This window comes from Parambassis ranga, chromosome 24 (assembly GCF_900634625.1).
Source record: "Parambassis ranga chromosome 24, fParRan2.1, whole genome shotgun sequence".
In the NCBI taxonomy this organism is placed as follows: Eukaryota; Metazoa; Chordata; class Actinopteri; family Ambassidae; genus Parambassis; species Parambassis ranga.
The window spans coordinates 13606710-13627551 of NC_041043.1; the positions used below are offsets into that span (position 1 = coordinate 13606710).

General features: G+C 42.7%; 1 protein-coding gene across 4 annotated transcripts in view; it reads left to right on the forward strand.

Moving 5' to 3' along the window:
- The first annotated feature begins 1681 nt into the window (after positions 1-1681).
- The window catches only part of enah (ENAH actin regulator), a 70179-nt gene continuing 51018 nt past the window's right edge, over positions 1682-20842 (forward strand). For 2 of the 4 annotated variants that reach the window (XR_003669618.1, XM_028397654.1), the window contains exon 1: positions 1682-1872. Coding sequence is in view for 3 of the 4 variants with exons in the window: in XM_028397654.1 (XP_028253455.1) it covers positions 1859-1872 (14 nt within the window). In the remaining variant the exon portion in view is untranslated. The remainder of the gene's footprint in view (positions 1873-20842) is intronic. The other 2 variants (XM_028397655.1, XM_028397656.1) reach the window with 2 other exon arrangements.

The following is a 20842-nucleotide window of genomic DNA, read 5'->3' on the forward strand; positions in this document are numbered from 1 at the left end:
TGTCTGTTGCTTTTCCATTAGCCTGATCATAAAGTGAAACATTTTCTTTGTCAATTAGAACATTTGCAACATAGAACATGTGTCCGTTTATACGCTCCAACTGCCAGCGTCTGTGCTTTACAGGCTTAATTTAAGGACTTTGTTGTGAATTGACAGGAGAGGCGTTGGAGCGATTAAGAGGGGGATTATCCTTTTTGAACTCGGTTAACTTTCTGTAGTGAATTGAAAAAGCAGAGCATTGTCCTAGCAGTGCTGAATCTATTTGAGTCTTTGGCGACAGAAGTTTGAGGAATCTGCAGACTACCCAAGCTATTTAAGAGCTGACATACTGTAGCAGCGGGGGTCACGCCAGTAAACATGACCAGCTCCTGGTTTGTGCGGAAGAGAGACACCAGATACGTTTCACCTTCCACCTCAGTGATGGTCAGAGCTTATCAGGGCCAAGGCCGTGTGTGACTGAGCCTTATCTCACTGATGCCTGTGTTTGCCTTTTCTCAGGTGATGCAGATTCCACTCATGCTCTGTGCATTGAACTCAAATTAAGCATCATGGATGGACTTTATATTGACCCGGCACACCTTAGACTTGTGTTCTCAGACCGTGTTTTTCCTCTCCCTGTGGGAAGCAGGACAGCCCACTGTTGCATTTCTATTCCTGCAGTTCCATTGATCCTGTGGGTTTCAGATCAGCCCCATACTTATGTGTAGCCAGACCACAAACAGAACAGGATACAGTAATTCAAAGCTGAGAAGATCCATACCTGTCATGAAAGTGGACTTCTGAAGTTCAGATACTACTAATAACAGTACCAATCTTCTACTGTTACCTTCATGTCATATTGCTAAACGTTGTAATTACCACAATAATGTGGAAAAAATGCACCTCCTAGATATATTGACAATTTCTGACATCTCCCCATTTAGTGAAATGAACTTCAGACATGTCAATAATCTGTTGGCATATTGGTTGCAAATGCACCACTCATTGATTCAGCTCATTTTACATGATCTGTACACTGGCTGTACTGTATGTACAATGGATGGACTGTATGTCTAATGCTAAAGGCTGAATCAATACTTATGCTTTTTTTAGGGACACAAAAAAAACCATTTAAAACCTTTACTTGAGCTTTTTGATATATATATTGTTTGACTTTGGTTCTTTGGTTTCGAACATTTCTTTCTCCTTTTTGTCCTTTTATTCTCCTTTGCCTCAGTGAACATCATTGCGCTTCTTTGCATCATGCATCTTCAAACGCTTGCTGGTGCAACTACTTATCTGATAAATGACAGCCTTGCTTACTGCGAACTGTGTGTAACATCACCGAATTACTGTCATTTTTCAGGCCAACGTTGAACTAATCGAACTCAGTTCTGATTTGATAACAGATGTTAACATCTGTATTTGATTGAGTAAACCCATGTGACGTGTGCGGTGCCACAATATCTATTTTCAGACTGTGGAGAGTGATTATCTTGACCCCCAACTGTAGACTCATTGCCCCCCTATACATAAGCCCACCCAGCTGCTCCACATTTAGCCCAGGCTCCAAAGAGGTGAGCGAGTGTGGGTGTGGGAGTATGTGTGGGGGGGGGGGGTGAGGGGGAGGAGCAGGGCGGGGGTGTTTCCTGCAGGCCTTGTGGTTGGTTTAAGTGCCTCTCCACTGTCACTGTCCGTCTAAACGCCGGTTTTACGTTCCCCCCTCTCCGCACTCACTCGGTCAGTCGGTCTTCCTTCCAGCCAGCCAAGCAGCTGCTCCGTCAGTCAGCTTGTGGAGAAAGTGGACACTTGATAAAACCAGACTCTTCCAGCAACAGATTTTCTCATAGGTGGAGGTGCCGGATTCACCGACGCCAAGATGACTCGTGACTCGTAAGTGTCAGCAAGTGGATGAGGAGCAGTGAAGCTGTTGTAGGATTTAGGGGTAAAATATTGCTTCAGGTCACATAAATAAATGAGGCTTAATCATGTGTACCTTCTCCGACCTTTAGTATTATCGTCTCTAAGGCAGGTTTATCATACTGAGGGCTTCAAAGCGGAGGCTTATGTTTGAGGATTTACCCGCCTGCCTACCTTTGTACCTGTCTATCTGGACTGTGGTTCATCTCTGTGGCCTCTCTTCATGCTCAGATGAAGAACTTGCTTTAGCTTTTAGCGCCATCCACCTTTAATTCATTATACAGAGCCCCCCCTGTCTAAAAAAGCCTCTCTTGCCAGATCAGATGCTTTTATATTTATAGAACTGCAGTGGCTGTTAAACTCCTCAGAGTCCAATCAGAGGAAGTCTCTAGCTCGGTTACAGGATAGGATTCGTCTTTCCAGGAGGTGACGGGGCACTTTTCTCCTTTGCTGCCTCTGGAACTGCTGTTACGTTTCCTAAAGGGTTTGTGCAGCAGAAGAAACATACGAAAAAGCTCTTTGCAGGCTTGCTCTACCCCCCCGCTCCTCTGGGTTGTTTTAAAAGAGTGTGTTTGTGATGTCTCTGCAACGGTAGTTTGCAAATTCAGCATCTGCTGTCTGGTATGTGTGAGTGCTGTGGAGGACATGCTGCTGAGTTGCTTGCCAACTTATTTTATCCCCACTTTATGTGATGTGTTATTCTTTACCTCCTTGTCAGGAGTTAACAATGAATATCAAAAGTGGAAGTAATGTGGCTGAATTATTGCATCCTGTTCCTCATAAGTAAGTCGTTTTGACTCTCTCTGTGTGTGTGTGTCACCTGCCGCCGGGCTTGTCCCCAGCAGCGTGAGTTCACCCAGCAACAATGACATCATTGTCCACACTGGACAACAGAAGCGGCGCAGGTCAGATGACAGCACCGAGTTATTCTCCTGTCCCACAGAGAGATCTGTGGTGTTTCTGTGCACTCCAAGGCCTTTAATGGAGATTTCATTAAAGGTTTAAAGAACCAATATTGATGAATTGTTAGGCTTGCTGTTTCTGATTCCACTGCAGGAACAACCATGACTGAACTCACCTCATACAGAAACCTACATCTTTACACAAGAACCGCACATTTGGCCGATTTTCACTCACACTAGAAACCACAGATGGTCATGGATTTCCAAGATGGTTCGGTGGCAGTCAGGCCATGGCACTGATGCATAGGCGTCGCTACCATTATATCAGAGGGGGACGTGTCCCCCCCACATTTTAAAACGGCCCGTTTGGACCCCCCCACATTTAGTGAGTAGGAAACTCCACCTAACGCTGTTTCGATTGCTCGTGAAAAACTCCGTTCCACTTGGTTCATAAGAGAATAACCTCACCGCTGGAATCCACTCCATGTTTTCCTGGTTACCACAGCGCTGCAATACCGTTACTATAGTAATGGACCTAACAAAGCCAGTGGCTTTCTTCGAGCGAGTGTAAAACACCGTAAAGAGAACCGTCGGTGCTGGTCGAAGCTGGAGGAGGTAACGTCAGTGTCATCCCACAAAGTCCAGCTCATGCTGAAGCCTGACTGTTTGTCACATGGCCCCAGGTGACGTTAGATTGATGTTAAATCAACTTAGAAACGTTGGGAGGAAGCTGCTGTTTACTTTCAGTTACAGTAGACGGTTTTATTTGTCTGATGACATGTTGTTGCCTTTTCTGCTCCCTCCCCACACACAATGGACATGAGGAGATTCTAACAAAGACACGGAGAGTTAGAGTTGTTTTCAGCATTAACCCATATTGTAATGAGGCCAGGTTAGCCCCTGTTAGCCTGCTAGCTTCAGCCTCGCCTGTCAGTGCACAGCCACCTGCTCCTATTCTTATCAGCAAGAATAAAACACATGTGATGGACCGTCAGGACACAGTGGAGCATTATATGAACAGGGATTATAAACACATCCACAAGGTTTGTTGTGAATCTAGCAGTTTTATAAGCAAATAAAAATAAAGACATGCATCTTTTTGTAAGTTAGCATTTTTAGTGTTTCAGTATTATCTGCATTAAGCAGTTTGGTTCATTTTTCTATGGGATTTCCCAGTTTTTTGTCTCTGTATATGAGAGAAGGCCTCAGATATGGAGGCTGTTAGTGTAGTAGCACCAGTATGTTTGACAAAACTGTTGTTTCACTTGGAATTAGTTTCTGTTTGTCACCGAGTTTTTGTTGAATCTGTCTCTGAAATAGTCATTAAGTGTTTACTTCTGTAGGTAAAATAGTTTAACAACCTGTTAAAATCCACAGGAAATCGCAACTACTTTATATTATTATATTATATTTCATAATATACTGATGTACTTTTTTTCACCACCCACCCACAGAAGGTGTCCCCCCCCACATTTTTAATGCTTCCTACGCCACTGCACTGATGTACACAAAAGTCCACTGTAAGAAGCTGACAGGTGCAACCATTGTGGCTTTAACTTTGCTTCGTGAATGATGAGTGTCACTTCAGTGTTTAAACTAGTTCTTTTAGGAAAAGATCCTTTTTAAAGCATCAAATATATTTATAAGGCAAAATTCTCATCTGTGCCATTTTACACTGTTAAGGGCCTGAAAATATAGACATCCTTCTACATTCTCCTGGAAAGCACAGGCTGTACAGAGACACTTAAAGAGACACTCAAGAGTTTTTATGCTTTCAACATGCCGTTTAAAGGCTGTGAATAAGCAGAGTCTTTTTAGCCTGGGCATGTTATTGTGAGGAGAAGTTGTTAAAATGCTCACTCTTTGACAATCCACAACAGACTGTGTGGATGTCTCAACCAGTCCACCTTAAGATTTGTGCTTTTTGTTGGCAGAGAAAACACAATGACATTTTTACAATCTGAAAATCCCTCTACTTATAAAAGCATTGTGAAAGAACGAGATTCTTGAGAACTGAAACGGGAGACAATCAGAAATGGCACCTTACTGTTGGTCCTTTCTCACACCTCATGCAGCACGGACACGCCTGCTGGCTGACATGAAGTCACTGCTACTGATGTAAAACATTGCTTTGCATAAGTGCCTGAAGGACATCATATACGTTTTGAGGATTTTTATCAGATTACTTTCTGTAAGTCTGGTTTTGCTGCACACCTTGCACCTGGGATCAGGCTGCAGATGAATACAGGTTCTGATAAATTGCCAATGCAGCATGCCAGCTTCTGCTGAACAATATCTGTTTCAGGTTTTCCCGTCTTGTTTAGCTCTCATGTGAAATGATCCATGAGCATTTCAGTGTACCTGAAAACATCCCATGGGAGTTATGAAAGGACAAAGGCTGCTTTTTTTTCTGCTGTATTTTGTATTTTATTTTTTGCCATGTATGCAGTAATAAGAAGCCGTCTGTCTGTTCTTACACCCAGCATGTTGTTGGAGAGCAGTAACTCTATCACATATTGTCAGGATGTCTTTGTTGATGATGAAATGTGCCATTGTTATAATAGAACCGGTGCTGTCTGATGGACACGCCTCCCTAGCCATCTTGGAACACCTGTCTGCCACTTGATATGATCATGTCCCCTGAGAAATGTACATGTCTGTGTCGCAGCAGAAGTGGTGTGTTGTGGGTTCACGCTCTTTTTGTAAATGATGCAAAGTAAACAGTGCTTCACTGTCTGTTCCAAGGACAGCAGCTGACGGTTTGTGACCTTGCTGTCAGCTGATCATCTCTGTGGTGGAGGTCGGTATGAAACATCCAGCTCAGATCTCAGCTCAGTGTGTGAGGGCAGAAGTGTCCAACAAAGTACAATGTCACAGATTGTTGTTGTACAGTCTGTCAAAACTGTAAATCATGATAATAATACACACAGTTTGGCCAGTGTGGATGTTCAAATTTAAGATAAGTGTTCTCTCTTTCCTTCTTTGTAGTCAGCGATGTTTTTTTTTTTTTTTCTTGCCTGCTTTAGCAAAAAGTACTGCTGACCAGCCTGGTGATGTCATTTGCTTCTCTCAGCACCACACACACACACACACAGTAAGAAGTGTAGGCTGTTTGTAGAGTTTAATTAAAGAGGAGGGCTGACGGTGAATTATTGTCCCCACATTGGGACTCGGCTGGAGGCCTGCTTCATTGATGTAACAGGGTGATGACAGAGAGAGAGACAGAAAGTATTTCAATGTAATATGCTTATTTCACTCTTTTTGTGTCCTATCACTGCTAGTTATTGTTAGACTGCAAGCAAAACAACAGCGGAGGATGTAACCATCTTCACCTGTCACTTCCTTAATTAGCGCAACATTAAGCTCTAATATAGGGAATTAAACAAGGGAGAAGCACATTTAAACCATTGACAGTAAAACCTATGGACAGAGCTTCCGTGACGTCACCCGTTTGTTTCTGAAAAGCCGTTTTGAGGCTCTGTGGGAGGCTCCGGGATGTGCTGACCGCCGCCATGTTGGCAGCGTCCTGTCTGCCAAAACTCCAAATATGGACAAAGAGGGGGAGCACGAGCGGAGTTTAGGGGGGCGGGCGATCGTGGAAGCTTGTGGAAACTCGCGCTGTGATACGTCAACCGTCTGTCGCTCAAGCGGCAACGCCCATAATTATGCCTAATTTTAAGTCAGAATATAATTAAAAACGACACTAGAAGGGAACCTATCATTTGAGACCAGAATGTTTTTTGTACCAGGCGGTAAAATGTTCATTTCTGCTGTGAAGTCGGCCATTTTAACATGGGAGTCTATAGGAAATGACTCGTTTCTGGAGCCAGCCCCCAGTGGTTGCAGCATGAACTACAAGATTTGACACTTCCGCATGGGCTTCAAGTTTGAGCCCCAAAGGCTGCAGCTTGATTTTAAACATTGCCTTGCTAAGCCAGGCTCAAGTGGCCAAACGGGGAATTGCAGTTGTTTACTGTCCGCTTAATTTTTCTCCAGTTTGTCACACTGTTTTGTAAAGTATTTACAAATGCTTTAAATCTACAAAAAAGTGACAGCTTGTGGTTTATGAACTCTGTGTGTGTGTAAACGTGGCATTTGAGCCACCTGTGGCCTGCAGCCTCCTGCAGTGACACACACTGAAATGGCACCAGGCCTCAGGGGGAGAAAATACGTGCAGCTCTCTTTCATCTCCCTGCTGCCTTTGTTTCTCTTAACCGGAACCTTTTTCCATCCATCCTGTCTCCACCTATTCCTCTCACCTTGTAAAATCCTTGTAGCACTGAAGCCTGGCTTAATATTCTGAGTGACTGATAATCAACCTATAAGGAGGGGATATCAGCTCACCTTAGCGTGCTGCTTGTGTGTTCAAGGTTACAAAACTCAATCTGTGACTATGAATAAATGAAGTGTTCCCGTTTTTAAGCTTTGACCAAAAACGCACTTATGCATTTATCATGGACATTAGGATGGAAATAACTGATGACTGAGTGTGTCTTTCTCCCTCCTTCTGTCTCTCCTTTTCTCCCCTCTTCTCCCTCCTCTCCTCCCTCGCATCATCTGTGCTGCTAAAAGAAGCAGCCTCTTATTACAGGTGCCTCACACTGCTCTCTCATTTTCCTCCTCGTCCCTCCCGATCTTTCTCTCTCTCTCTAATTGATTGTAATAGCTCCTGATGTGCTCAGTGTTTAGACAGCTTTCGACTGTGTGCTTAACTTCAGTGTGACAAACTGCTCTCGTTGTAGACCTTTCATCTGTCACGGCCCGTGTTCTCGGAGTATATGCTGCCTCTCCCCGAATTTTAAAAGACCATTTAATAGAGGTATCCATTAGTGTGGCAGCTCCGTGCCACAGTAATTGTATCATTTATTTTTAGGTAAAGAAGAATACATCAGAAGGGTTCAAACCTATTCAAACGAGGCGACCTTCCACTGCTGCAGAACAGTTTTTTTTACCTTTGTGCACCCATTACTGATCATTTAAGCAATAACAGAGCATGCCTGCATGTGTTAGGTGTCACTCAGTATTGTGTTTTAAACTTCTCCTTTTCACGCTGTTGTTTCAGCATCAACGTAATGTGCTGCACAAAGGCATGAATATATATCTTTCCAGCAGCCTTTGTTGTTCTGACCTCAGAGAGATTGGTACAACCTCCGCTCGCAGCCCTGTCTCTGTGTGTCAGTATGTTTTCTGTATTCTCTGCCCTACCCCGAAAGCACAGCACAGCACAGCACAGCACATGTCAGCCCTTGCACGTGCTGATAGAAATGCTTTGCTTTATAGTGGTTGATTTCACAGCGCTTTCATGTCAGCTGTCCAATGGAGGGGGAGAAAAAAAACAACTTTATTTTTCAACACTTGTAGTAATTACTTCCACACTTGAATTAGTTTGTCGCCTTTAGGGTGAATCACAAGTTTAATTCAAGCCCTGGGAAAAAAAAAAACATGTGTTCAACAAGTTGGTCCTTTGTCAGTGACAGCTGCAGAGGAAGCGACATGCAAATTGAAACTGAAATGAACAGCATTGTTTCATTATTGGACAAGACGGGAGAGGAGGAAACTGTATAAGAAAGCTGTCTTATTTATTATGGCTGCCTTGTAAAGGATTATAACTATGTTATTGATGAGTACCTGCACATACTTATTAGGTTATGCACACTTTGTTAGCCTCATAACATTTATCAGTTTTTATATTTGTGTCTATCAATAGGTTGGGTGAAATGCACCTGTCAAGATGTCAGTGTCTTTATTACAGTTCTGCTGTACCTACCCTGTTTGCTGTGATGACAAACACAAACATGACCCCAGATCCTCTGATCTGGTGTGCAGACTTTTTTTTTTAACATGTGTACAGCAGAGGAAATGATGAACTCGCTCCCTGGTAACCATAAAAGTTGGCACATACCAATAAAAGCAGTTGCAGCACAGCGGAAAAGCCCAAAATATGGGCTAAAAATACCCTCCCTCCATGTATAATCCCTGTTTCAGGCTCTATAAAAAGATATCACCTAGAAATGCTTTGGATTTCACATGGAGCACTCGTGAACGCAGCCTTGTGAGACTTGAGTTCATTATTGACGCTGTTCATTGTGCATTTTCAGTGCTCTGATGCATGACATTATTCTGCACAATGTCTAACTGATTACAGCTGAAATGGAAAGAATAAGGATGAAATGCAGTGTAATCACACTGAGCCAGTCCACCGCTGTGCTTCACAGGTCCACCATATTAAGATGGTGAATGTGGAAAAAGGAGAATCCCATCAGTCAGATATTGGGAAACGCTCGACTAATCCCTGCTCCAGTGCCACAGGAATACCCCTAATTCTGGCTGCTTATTCTTTCCCAACTCTCTTCGGCATATTTATTTTGGAGAGAGTGACAGAGAGAGAGAGAGGAGTTGGGTGGGTGTATGGGAAGGACTGGAGAGTGCGAGCGCGTGGAGAGTCGCACAAGATAAAAGCGGAGCGGAGCTGGGCGGGAGGAAAAAGGGAGGAGGCATATGAAAGAGGGCTAGATAGAAGAGAGAGACAATAGGAATGAAATAGATGTAGCAAGGTAAGAGAAAGAGAAGGGACAGAGAGCAAGAGAAGAAAAGGGATATCCCCCTCCTCCTCCTACTTGCACCCTCTTGAGTTGAGCTGTTCTGGGCTGCTTGATACTAGCGTGGTGATTTCCTCACAGCAGCCTCCGTCACAGAGCCCAGAGAGCGCGAGAGCGGGCTGTGCAGGAGCAGGAGCCTGTTGCCTGGATACCCCTGATGTCGCTACGGCGGCGAACAGCCAGGACTGCTCCGTGTGTTTTCGGTCGCTGGTGCCGCTGCCATGGGAAAAACACAGCTGGCTGATGGCTCCCTTGCTGGCCGACTCGTAGACATCGCGCGTATGAATAAGGAAGGAATCACCCTAACACGGGGGCTCTGAGGAGGAGAGGGGGAGGGAGGCTCGGCGTGGGAAGTGGTGGCTGGCATTCACCTTTTGGGTAATGAAGAAAGCTGTTTGGTAGGGAGGGAGAGAAAGCAGAGAGATTACTTAACTGCTAACGAGTGAAAGAGAGGAAGCTATAGGGAGAGGGGGCTGGTGGGGAGAAGTGACGAGCAGGGCTGGCTGGGTTACTTCAGCAGGAAAGTAGGGGAGGCAGCTGCTAGCAGGCTGTGTGGAGCCATGCAGATCCAGTCATCTGGTCCACAGTCCAAAGCATCCAGCTTCATCCTCAGTCAGCGATGTGTACTGGCTTCCAAAATGGAAATCCACCGGTATGTACCAGCTGTAAGAGAGTCATTAAAGCAGGTTCTTCTAACGTGTTTCCTCATCAACCCCCCATCACAAAGTCCTGCTCGTGTTGTGCTCAGTCTGTACAAACCATGTGTGTTTCTGGTGCTGCTCACTTACTGTCTCATGAGCGTGGTTGATTGTGACTGCAGTAGTCAGAAAGGTTCCAGTTTCATAGATCTTAGTCACATCCAACTGAATGGCAGAACACTAACAAATGTTAGTCTTGGATCTTTATTTTTTAAAACCCACATTCCAAATTCCCATGCTGTGTTATCATGCAGAAAATCAAGTTCTGTCTTTTGACAGTTTCAGCTTTCGGATCAGACTTTCTGGCAGTGAGAGAATGTTGTTTCTTGTCTGAGTCGGCTCTCTGTTGGATTTTACCTTCTCATGCATGTATGCCCAGCATGTCTCCCCTGAGGGCTCGGTAAGGATACAGCTAGCTACATCGCTAACTTCTACATTCAGCAGCTGTAAGCTAATATTAAACAAGGAGATGTTGATTAATAATTGATGCAGGTTGCTCAAATGTCAGAGAACATTTTTGTGGGCTCTTGTGTTTACATGGCGTTCTCTTTAAAGGAATACAATTCAGCAGTTGTGTTTTCTTAGCAAGGGAAATGATATTTCATTGGCATAAAATATATTAGGAGTTGTCCATAGTTAAACCCTAGTGTGTACAGTGTTATCCGTGTTTCTAATTTGACCTTTTAAACCCAGCAAAAATAAGAAAACATGTCCACTTGTGACGTGGAGTTACCTACAAGGGACAATCGGCCCTTTCTTTTGTGAATGTTGAGTAATGTAAAAAACACCCTAACAGGTATTTTTACACACTTCCAAAGCATTCAACCATAACCCCGGTCCAACTGTGGCTTAAACAGACCGATACAGTCATGCATCTGAAGGCTTCAATTGTTGGTTTCCATGGTTATAGGCGAGGAGTGAAAGCTGCTTGCTGCTCAGTCCAGTCCAGACCTTGCTCTGCTGTCAATGTGTTTCCTGTCTCTAGTGTGAATGGGAATGTGATTGGACTCTTGTAAAAATGTGCCAGGCCCCCAGTTAACACATAGGCTGCACTCTGAACCATGGGAACACCCTGCAAACGACACCATTGGAATTGTGTGTGTGTGTGTGTGTGTGTGTGTGCGAGAATGTGTCATTATCATGCACAGTGACCCAACACATATGTCAACAAACACAAAAAAAAAAGCTGGTGCCTGCTGAGCTCACAGGGTTGTCGGCTGTGGCAATATGTGAAAGAAATGCTTGCACACATTTATGAATCCCATTAATTCATATTTCTTTCGTCATTTTTGTGCGATTTTTTTTCCCCCTCTTTTTCATCTTAGTCTTATTCATTTGCTTTCCACTCTTCCCTTATTTTGAGCACAGTAGCCAAAGAGTTGCTTTATCAAGGCAACTCCGTATCCCTGCTCTTTTCTTGCTGCGTTCTAACCAAGCGGCAACCTTCGGGGCTCAGACTTGAAGCCCATGCGGAAGTGTCAAAACGTGTAATTCACGCCGCAACTGCTGGGGGCTGGCTCCAAAAGCGAGTAATTTCCCATAGACTCCCATGTTAAAATGGCCGACTTCACAGCAGAAAAGAACATGTTTACAGCCTGGTACAAAAAACCACTCTGGTCTCAGATGATAGGTTCCCTTCTAGTGTCAATTGTAGGGGGGTGAATTTTTTTACAACCCACTAGTTTCAATTGTATTCGGACTTAAAATTAGGCATAATTATGGGCGTTGCCGCTTGAGTGACAGACGGTTGACGTATCACAACGTGAGTTTCCTGCTTCCATGATCACCCACCCCCCTAAACCCCGCTCGTGCTCCCCCTTTTGGTCCATATTTGGAGTTTTGGCGGACGTGACGCTGCCAACATGGCGGCGGTCATCAACGTCCTGGAACCTCCCACTGAGCCTCAGGACGTCTCTTCAGAAACAAACGGGTGACGTCACGGAAGCTCTGTCCATAGTTTTTACTGTCAATGGTTCTAACCAATAAATCAGCAGTAAATGTCAGCCAGATATGTCCCACACCTATTCTTCACATTGTTTGTGAACCCATTTGACAAACTGCGCCGTTTTATTTAATGAAAGGTCAGACGGACTTGTTGAGGGTTTTCCCCACCCCGCTCTCCAGGGGGTGATCACAATGATGCCAGTAACCATGGAGCTGAAAAGGACAGAGTCATTAATGTAAGATGAGAAGGGGGGGGGTGTGCACCTGTGGATCCTTCCCTCTGGGGATCTTTCTTCAGTCAGCTAATGGTTTCTGTGAGTGACTTGCTTAAGCCTAATTGAATCCAAGAGGATTCTGTGTTTCGGGCCCGAGTACTCATTAAACAGGTCTGAATAGACCAGTCTATGGTCCAGGTAATTAGTTGGCAATAATTCTTTACATCGTAATGACCTGAATTAGGTGACTAGGAAATAATTAGGGAGCAACTGCTTTAATGTTAGGCTCTAAAGGTGAAAGACAAAACATTAACGTTTGTTACCGTCACTGTAAAGCCAAAATTACACCATGCATCATGGCCAAAAATAGTAAAAACAGAACTTTCCAAAGGCCCATGAACACATCACGTGGGGCATGGTTCAGTCTGATAACTAAATACATTTTAAAGACACTATTAACACATTTTCTACTCATTAAATTAATTAGTTTGCTCATTATCAATGTAAAATTTTAATACATCAATGACTTTCTTTAGTACAAACCTGACATAAATGCCCTGTTGTCCTTAAATAAGCTTTTTCTCCAGGTCCTCATTGGTAATATAATGTAATATGCTGTCATTTCAGTTTTCCGGTGTGGGTGTTGTGAAGCCCTTTGAGACACTGACTGGTAAAGCACTGTACCAAATATAAATGACAAGTATAACTCTTTATTGAATCCCGCTGAAGTTATAGGCCAGACGGTGACCTTTGCTCGCAGAAATAGAACCGGCAATCATGGCTCCATTTCTGGCTGAAGGGCCTGTGTGTGTGTGTGTGTGTGTGTGTGTGTGTGTGTCTCTACCTGCCACACACACACACACACACACTTTCTCTCTCACTCTGTCACTGTGGGATCTGCCGGGTTATATATAGCCACTAGTGGTGATGGCTTCTTTGTCACACCTCAGGTGTTTTTACTGCTATCATGCCACACACTGGTCCTCTCCTGCTGCATCTCATTCTCTCCCACCATCTGCTAGAGACGATGACTCACACTTGTGAGTAGAGGGTATTTTCTCATGGCTCCACCATGTTCTGTGTGTGTGTGTGTATGTGTATATATATATATATATATATATATATATATATATATATATATATACATATATATATATATACATATATATATATATATATATATATATATATATATATATATATATGTATATGTGTATATATATATGTATATATGTATATATATATATGTGTGTATATATATATATATATATATATATACACATATATATATATATATACATATATACATATATACGTACATATGTATATATATATGTATATATGTATATATATATATGTATATACGTATATATATATATACACATATACACTCAACAAAAATATAAACGCAACACTTTTGTTTTTGCTCCCATGTTTCATGAGATGGACTTGAAGATCTAAACTTCATTCCAGATACACAATATTACCATTCCTCTCAAACATTGTTCACAAATCTGTCTAAATGTGTGATAGTGAGCACTTCTGCTTTGCTGAGATAATCCATCCCACCTCACAGGTGTGCCACATCAAGATGCTGATCTGACATCATGATTAGTGCACAGGTGTACCTTAAACTGCCCACAATAAAAGGCCACCCTGAAATGTGCATTTTGTTTCTGCTTTATTGGCGTTCTGGGGACTCAGAACCAGTCAGTATCTGGTGTGACCACCATTTGCCTCATGCAGTGCAACACCTCTTCTTCGCATAGAGTTTATCAGATTGTCTATTGTGGCCTGTGGAATGTTGGTCCACTCCTCTTCAATGGCTGTGCGAAGTTGCTGGATATTAGTGGGAACTGGTGCACGCTGTCGTATACGCCGGTCAAGCACATCCCAAACATGTTCAATGGGTGACATGTCCGGTGAGTATGCTGGCCATGCAAGAACTGGGACATTTTCAGCTTCCAAGAATTGTGTACAGATCCTTGCAACATGGGGCCGTGCATTATCTTGCTGAAACATGAGGTGATGTTCATGGATGTATGGCACAACAATGGGCCTCAGGATCTCATCACGGTATCTCTGTGCATTCAAAATGCCATCAATAAAATGCACCTGTGTTCTTCGTCCATAACAGATGCCTGCCCATACCATGACCCCACCACCACCATGGGCCACTCGATCCACAACATTGACATCAGCAAAGCGCTCACCCACACGACGCCACACACGCTGTCTGCCATCTGCCCTGAACAATGTAAACCGAGATTCATCCGTGAAGAGAACACCTCTCCAACGTGCTAGACGCCATCGAATGTGAGCATTTGCCCACTCAAGTCTGTTACGGCGACGATCTGGAGTCAGGTTAAGACCCCGATGAGGACGACGAGCATGCAGTTGAGCTTCCCTGAGACGGTTTCTGACAGTTTGTGCAGAAATTGTTTGGTTATGCAAACCAATTGTTTCAGCAGCTGTCTGAGTGGCTGGTCTCAGACGATCTCGGAGGTGAACCTGCTGGATGTGGAGGTCCTGGGCTGGTGTGGTTACTCGTGGTCTGCGGTTGTGAGGCCGGTTGGATGTACTGCCATATTCTCTGAAACGCCTTTGGAGACGGCTTATGGTGGAGAAATGAACATTCAATGCACGAGCAACAGATCTGGTTGACATTCCTGCTGTCAGCATGCCAATTGCACGCTCCCTCAATGCTTGTGGCATCTGTGGCATTTTGCTGTGAGACAAAACTGCACATTTCAGGGTGGCCTTTTATTGTGGGCAGTTTGAGGTACACCTGTGCACTAATCATGATGTCAGATCAGCATCTTGATGTGGCACACCTGTGAGGTGGGATGGATTATCTCAGCAAAGCAGAAGTGCTCACTATCACACATTTAGACAGATTTGTGAACAATGTTTGAGAGGAATGGTAATATTGTGTATCTGGAATGAAGTTTAGATCTTCAAGTCCATCTCATGAAACATGGGAGCAAAAACAAAAGTGTTGCGTTTATATTTTTGTTGAGTGTATATATATATATACATATATATACATATACACATATATATACATATACATATATATATATATATATATATATATATATACATATACATATATATATATATATACACATATATATACATGTGTGTATATATATATATATATATATATATATATATATGTATATATATATATGTATATGTATATGTATATATATGTATATGTATATGTATATGTATATATATACATGTATATATATGTGTATATATATGCATGTGAGGTGTGCAGTAGTGTAAATCAGTTGTAAACATGTGCACGTCCGTGTTGTGTGCATGCTCTGTTACAGCTCTATGCTGTAGTCAGAAATCCCCTTTTCAAATTGCTAATTTTAAATTTTTTGCATTGCGTGTTTCATGTAATGTGTATTAATACCATTTAAATAACTGTTTGAGCCTCCTGAGCCCACTTTGAAATGTTTTAATTTACTGTAATGCCACACACTGCGGTACAATACCTGCAGACAGTGGTTAAATGGGGACTTTCTCTTGTCCGTGGGGCCTCTGCTGTTCCTCCCTGTTTGTTCCTGATTGCTTCCATATGGGCTGGAAGCCCTCTGCATGCTCCGCACCACACCATAAGTAAAGGCTGATTAATGGGAGAGAGTGAAAGGGAATGAGAGGGAGAAAGACACGGATGAGGAAAATAGTTAGAGGAAGGCGAGTTAGCGGTACAGAAAGTCAGGCTCTGGGTGGAACAAAAGAAGGTGCGAGCTGAAAATTGAAGACATGGAGTGAGGAGAAGGAGAGATGTGCAGATGTGGCCTGGATGCTCCCCAGAGCTCCTCCATCCTGAACTCCTTCCGTCCGTGTAAAGCCAGCTGCACTCCTCCCAGAGCAGACCTTCATGTCTTCCTCAACCCCACTGTACCTCTCTGTCTGTCTTTCCTTCTTTTATCCTTCCCCTCTTGCACATTTCCTTTAGCGGGAACTCCCTCTAGATTCCACACCCAAGCTTGGAAAAGCTTTTTTTTTTTTTTTTTTTTAAACATTTAAATAGTTCCACTTGTAAGTTTTGTTTAAGCTTCAGAGGATTTATCATCCTCCTCTAGCTTGAAAACAGCTGACTCTGGCCTTTCACAGCAGAGCCTCATGTAGTTTATTGTCAGATGGTCTAAAGCAAAAAACAAAAAAGGGGCAAACTATAGCAAACAAGCCAGTGGTGGAGTGAGACTGAGCAAGAAACGGTGTTAACCCTTTCAGCTGTCAAGTAAATATAATTGCATTCTCACCATCAGTGTTAATTTTGGCAGCAATTTCTGATTTAGTTTTTATTTTAGTCTTGTGACTAAAATGTCATTTGATTTTAGTCACATTTTAGTCATCAACATTTTTTAACTTTTAGTCTAGTTTTAGTCGACTAAATATAAAAGAATTTTAGTCGACTAAATCCACAGCAGATTTAGTCGACTAAAATTCTATGATATATATTTTTTCATGAAATAATTAAGGTTTGAAGTGCAATAAAAACAGGCACAGCTTTAACGTTATTTGAAACAAACACCTCTTTATTTAATTGCTATGATCTTTTCACAAAAGAACCAGTGAACAGTGAGCTGCTCTCCCTGAATACACTGTTCAGTCATGACCTTCTTCATGAATCCTCCATAACTACAGCAAAATACTTCAGTGACAACTTAGAAACAGTGCACATGCTGTAAAACCATCAGCAGCGGTGTCTTCATTTATAGATTTTGTCACGTGTATCTTTGAGCGGAAGTTAAGATGACTCGTCTGCAAATGTCGCTTCACGTTTGTTGTGTTTTTACCGCTGATAGTCGCTCCGCACGGTTTGGACCGTCTTGTTTGTCTTGACATCAAACGTGTCCGTGTGTCTGTTCTTCTCCTGTGTTGTGTTACCGTGCATGAGTACGCCTTCTTCCAGCATCGCGGGGTAACGTCCTTACGCAGAGAGACCACTTCTGATTGGCTCTCTGCCGCCATCTCCTGATTTGTCCCTCCCTTCCACAAACAAAATTTGCTCTGATTGGATCTCGTCTCAATCAATAATTTCATCTCGTTTTTATTCGTTGACGAAAGTGTCAATACATTTCGTCTTCGTTTTTGGCACCGTGCGTTAGTTTTTATTTAGTTATCGTCTCATTTTTATCAGCAAAAAAAGGTTGTTAACGAAAACTATGACGAAAATGATTCGTCAACAAAATTAACACTGCTCACCATTTTATGCCACATTTCTTTATTTGTTCTTCCGCTATAAGATGCTTGTCAGACATTGAAAAGCTGTCGATGTCTTTTTCTTCTCACACATTGGGAAAAAGGGAAAAACTCTCTGCAGGGTCTGCTCTGATGTAAACAGAAGTAACTGGATTTAGCTCATGTCATATTGCCATGTCAAGCACCTTGATTCTGCCTCACTGCTCAAGGTACAAAGGTTGTCACACAAGAAAGGGGGTCGTCTTAACACAATCCCTGTGTAGAGGGGGGCTTTTAAGGCTTTAGTTTATTGATCTTCAGGGTGTAACATCAAGAGGAGCCTGAAGTCACCAACGCCGGATGGTTGGTTGCATCAGGTCAGGTGCTGTTTTGGGTGTATTCCCACCTACGATTCAGTAGGAGCACCCTCTGGACTGATAGACGTAGTCCTCTGTCTTGAAGGACAGATTACAGTCAGATTTGGGATCAGTTCTTTGAACTTAAACCTCAGAAATTACATTCAGATTGTTAGGTCAGGCTATATACCTGCCCAAACATCAGCATACTAGCATGGTGAGAATATCTTAAGGCACACCTCACCTCACCACAAAGCTGCCGGTGTGAGTGTAGACTCTTCTTGCTGATGTAACACAGCTTGGCAACATGAAGCTGTAGCCCCAGCAGGTGAAGGTTGTGGATGAGTCAGTCTGACCTTCAGATCACACTCGGTAGTATGCTGCATGTATAGCATTAAATATTTGCAAAGACTGGAAAACATATGGAAAACAAGCTGCTGAGAGTGGTTGTCCACTAACCACAAGGTTGGCGGTTCGATTCCACCCTGGATGCTGACGATCGTGTAGTCAATTGTGTTGAACCTGTGCTGCATTTCCTATGATAAGACGTAACACACTAATACTACAGTCATTCTCCACATATGTACACTCTGAGGGAGTGGCTGGCATGATAAAAATGAATTCATCATTCATCTCCTGGTTTTGGGAGTTTGTGTTTGGCAGCCACAATGAATGAGATTTCACTTAGCCCTTTTTGGTTTGTTTCTATTTTTAGACTAGTCAGTTGGCTGCTTATGTAACTTTGGCCTATCAGCAGTGAAATTAGTCACAATTTCCAGCTGTAGTATGATGTAGTGAGTCTGTATATATTCAGAGAATGGATCAGGGATGTCCATTTTTCCCCATTTTTGCTTCTGTATCGTCTTAAAAAACAATGAGCAGGCAAAGCATAATCCCAACTGATCGATCTATTACAGTAGTTTGCCATCATCTCCCCTCCTCTCTTTTCTCCCTTCAATTCATTGCTGTGTTGTTCTCCGTACACCCACACTGCAACGCTACACCCACCCACCCGGATCCTGGCAGGATGTGACATCATGGCGGCGAAGCCCCAGGAGCTGTTCTGTACCTCTTTGAAGTCAGAACCATTCCTAACGCGGAGCTTCATTAACATTAATGAAGGAGATGAAAATATTCTCGTCTCATATCCTATTCTCCATTCCTATTCTTGTCAGATCTGCACATTTGTCCTCTGTGCATGCCCCTCCACTCTATTAGGTAACAGATAAGTCGCTTCCACCTACTGTGTGTGTGTGTTTGTGTGTGTGGAGCTTTGAGGCTGTTTGATTACAAGGGTTGAATTAGCCGAATATCACCTACAATTATTGACGCTGTGATCTCAATGTCTGCTGCTGCTGACTGCGGTCTAATATGTAATTCATATACGGTTGGTTTCAAATATGCTAAAAATCCTACATATGATTTTAACACTTAAAACCAGGTCAGGAATTTCAAACATAGTCTGAGTGTTAAAGTTTTGTTGTCAGTGGAAGGCTCGAGTTTTTCCAGCACAAGCTGTACCTGCTAGTTTTAGCTAAGGTTGGTGTGACTAGCAAAGATGGTAACACTGCATAGCTTTTAGAAAATATTTGTCAGTTGTCAGTTTTGTTTTTTAGTTTACAAATGTGGGAAAGAGTGTTGTCTGTATTAATTTCAGAAAAGCGTGTAAACATGTTTTTTTCCTGCACTTAAAGGTAGGGTAGGAGATTTTGAAAACTCAGTGAGAGTCAGCCAGATTTGGAAAGTAAACACACGCCCCTTTCTCTCGGAGCTGACCCCGAAGCCACGCCTCCCAATCACATGGACGTGCATTATCTAAAGACGAGCTGCGGACTGTGACTTCGGCCATCATGCACGTACCTCTTTGGTGCGCGCAGAGCAGGAAGAGAGTGACAACCAGCCGATACTCCGTGCAGGGTCCACTTGGAGGATTGGCTGATGTTTTTAGCGTTTTATAGCTTCCACAGATGATTCATATTCTTCGTTTTAATGCGAAACTGCCGAACTAATTGGTCGCTATCGGATTGTAAAGAGAAGTTACACTAATTTAACAAAAAGTGCATCAGAAGGAAATCTCCTACCCTACCTTTAAGTTGGACACTTTAACATGGATTTCTATGGGAAGTGAATCATTTTTGGAGTGACTTGAGAAATTGCAGTGAGGGAATTTAGGGAAAACTCTTAGAATACACCTCTAATAATCTGAAAATAACACTAAATTTCCCTGAGGGACCTTCCCAAAGGGATTAATAAAGTATATTCTATTCTATTCTATTCTATTCTATTCTATTCTATTCTATTCTATTCTATTCTATGAGTTATGATGTTTGTCAGTTTTGTACCCTACTATGTTATGTTTGACATCATGCATATGGCTCTGTAACACAATATATTTATTGTTAAGTAACATGAAATGTAGCTGTTTATGAGAACTGGAGCTTTTGTAAACATGGAAAACCCCAAAAGTATAAGCAACAGAAGGAAACTGCTACTCTCTGCAGTCATACTGACTGAGTCAGTGACGAGTCAGTGGAGAAAAGAGCTTGCTGATGTTGTGCTCAGTTTAAGGGTTAACAAGGAGATGAGGAGGGTCAACATGACTCGATTGCAACAGTCAAGCACTTATCAAGTGGAAATGCACATTTTCCTGTGATTGCCTGCGACATCAGATCCCCAAAGTTGCAGCCTAAGACAAAGGGCAACGCATCATGTATACACTAACCTCAGAGAGGAATGTTAATGGTGCGGCCATTAATGTAAAAGACGGATAATTGCACATTGTTTCCTTCCCCAGTAATATATTTCTTGTCTGTTTAGGAAAAAAAGATGAATGTCAAAGTCATTCTCCAGCAGTGATTGGACCTATCAAAAACAGCTGTGTCATGTCTGCTTCCCTCTCTCCTCCACAGATATGTTTTGTGTGGGTTTGTCTTGATGTCTCATGTTGTTTTTTTTTGTTCTCTTACTTTTCTTCCTCTTACCACACTCTGGGTTGGATTCCTCTGGCTTTTTAGCTCCCAG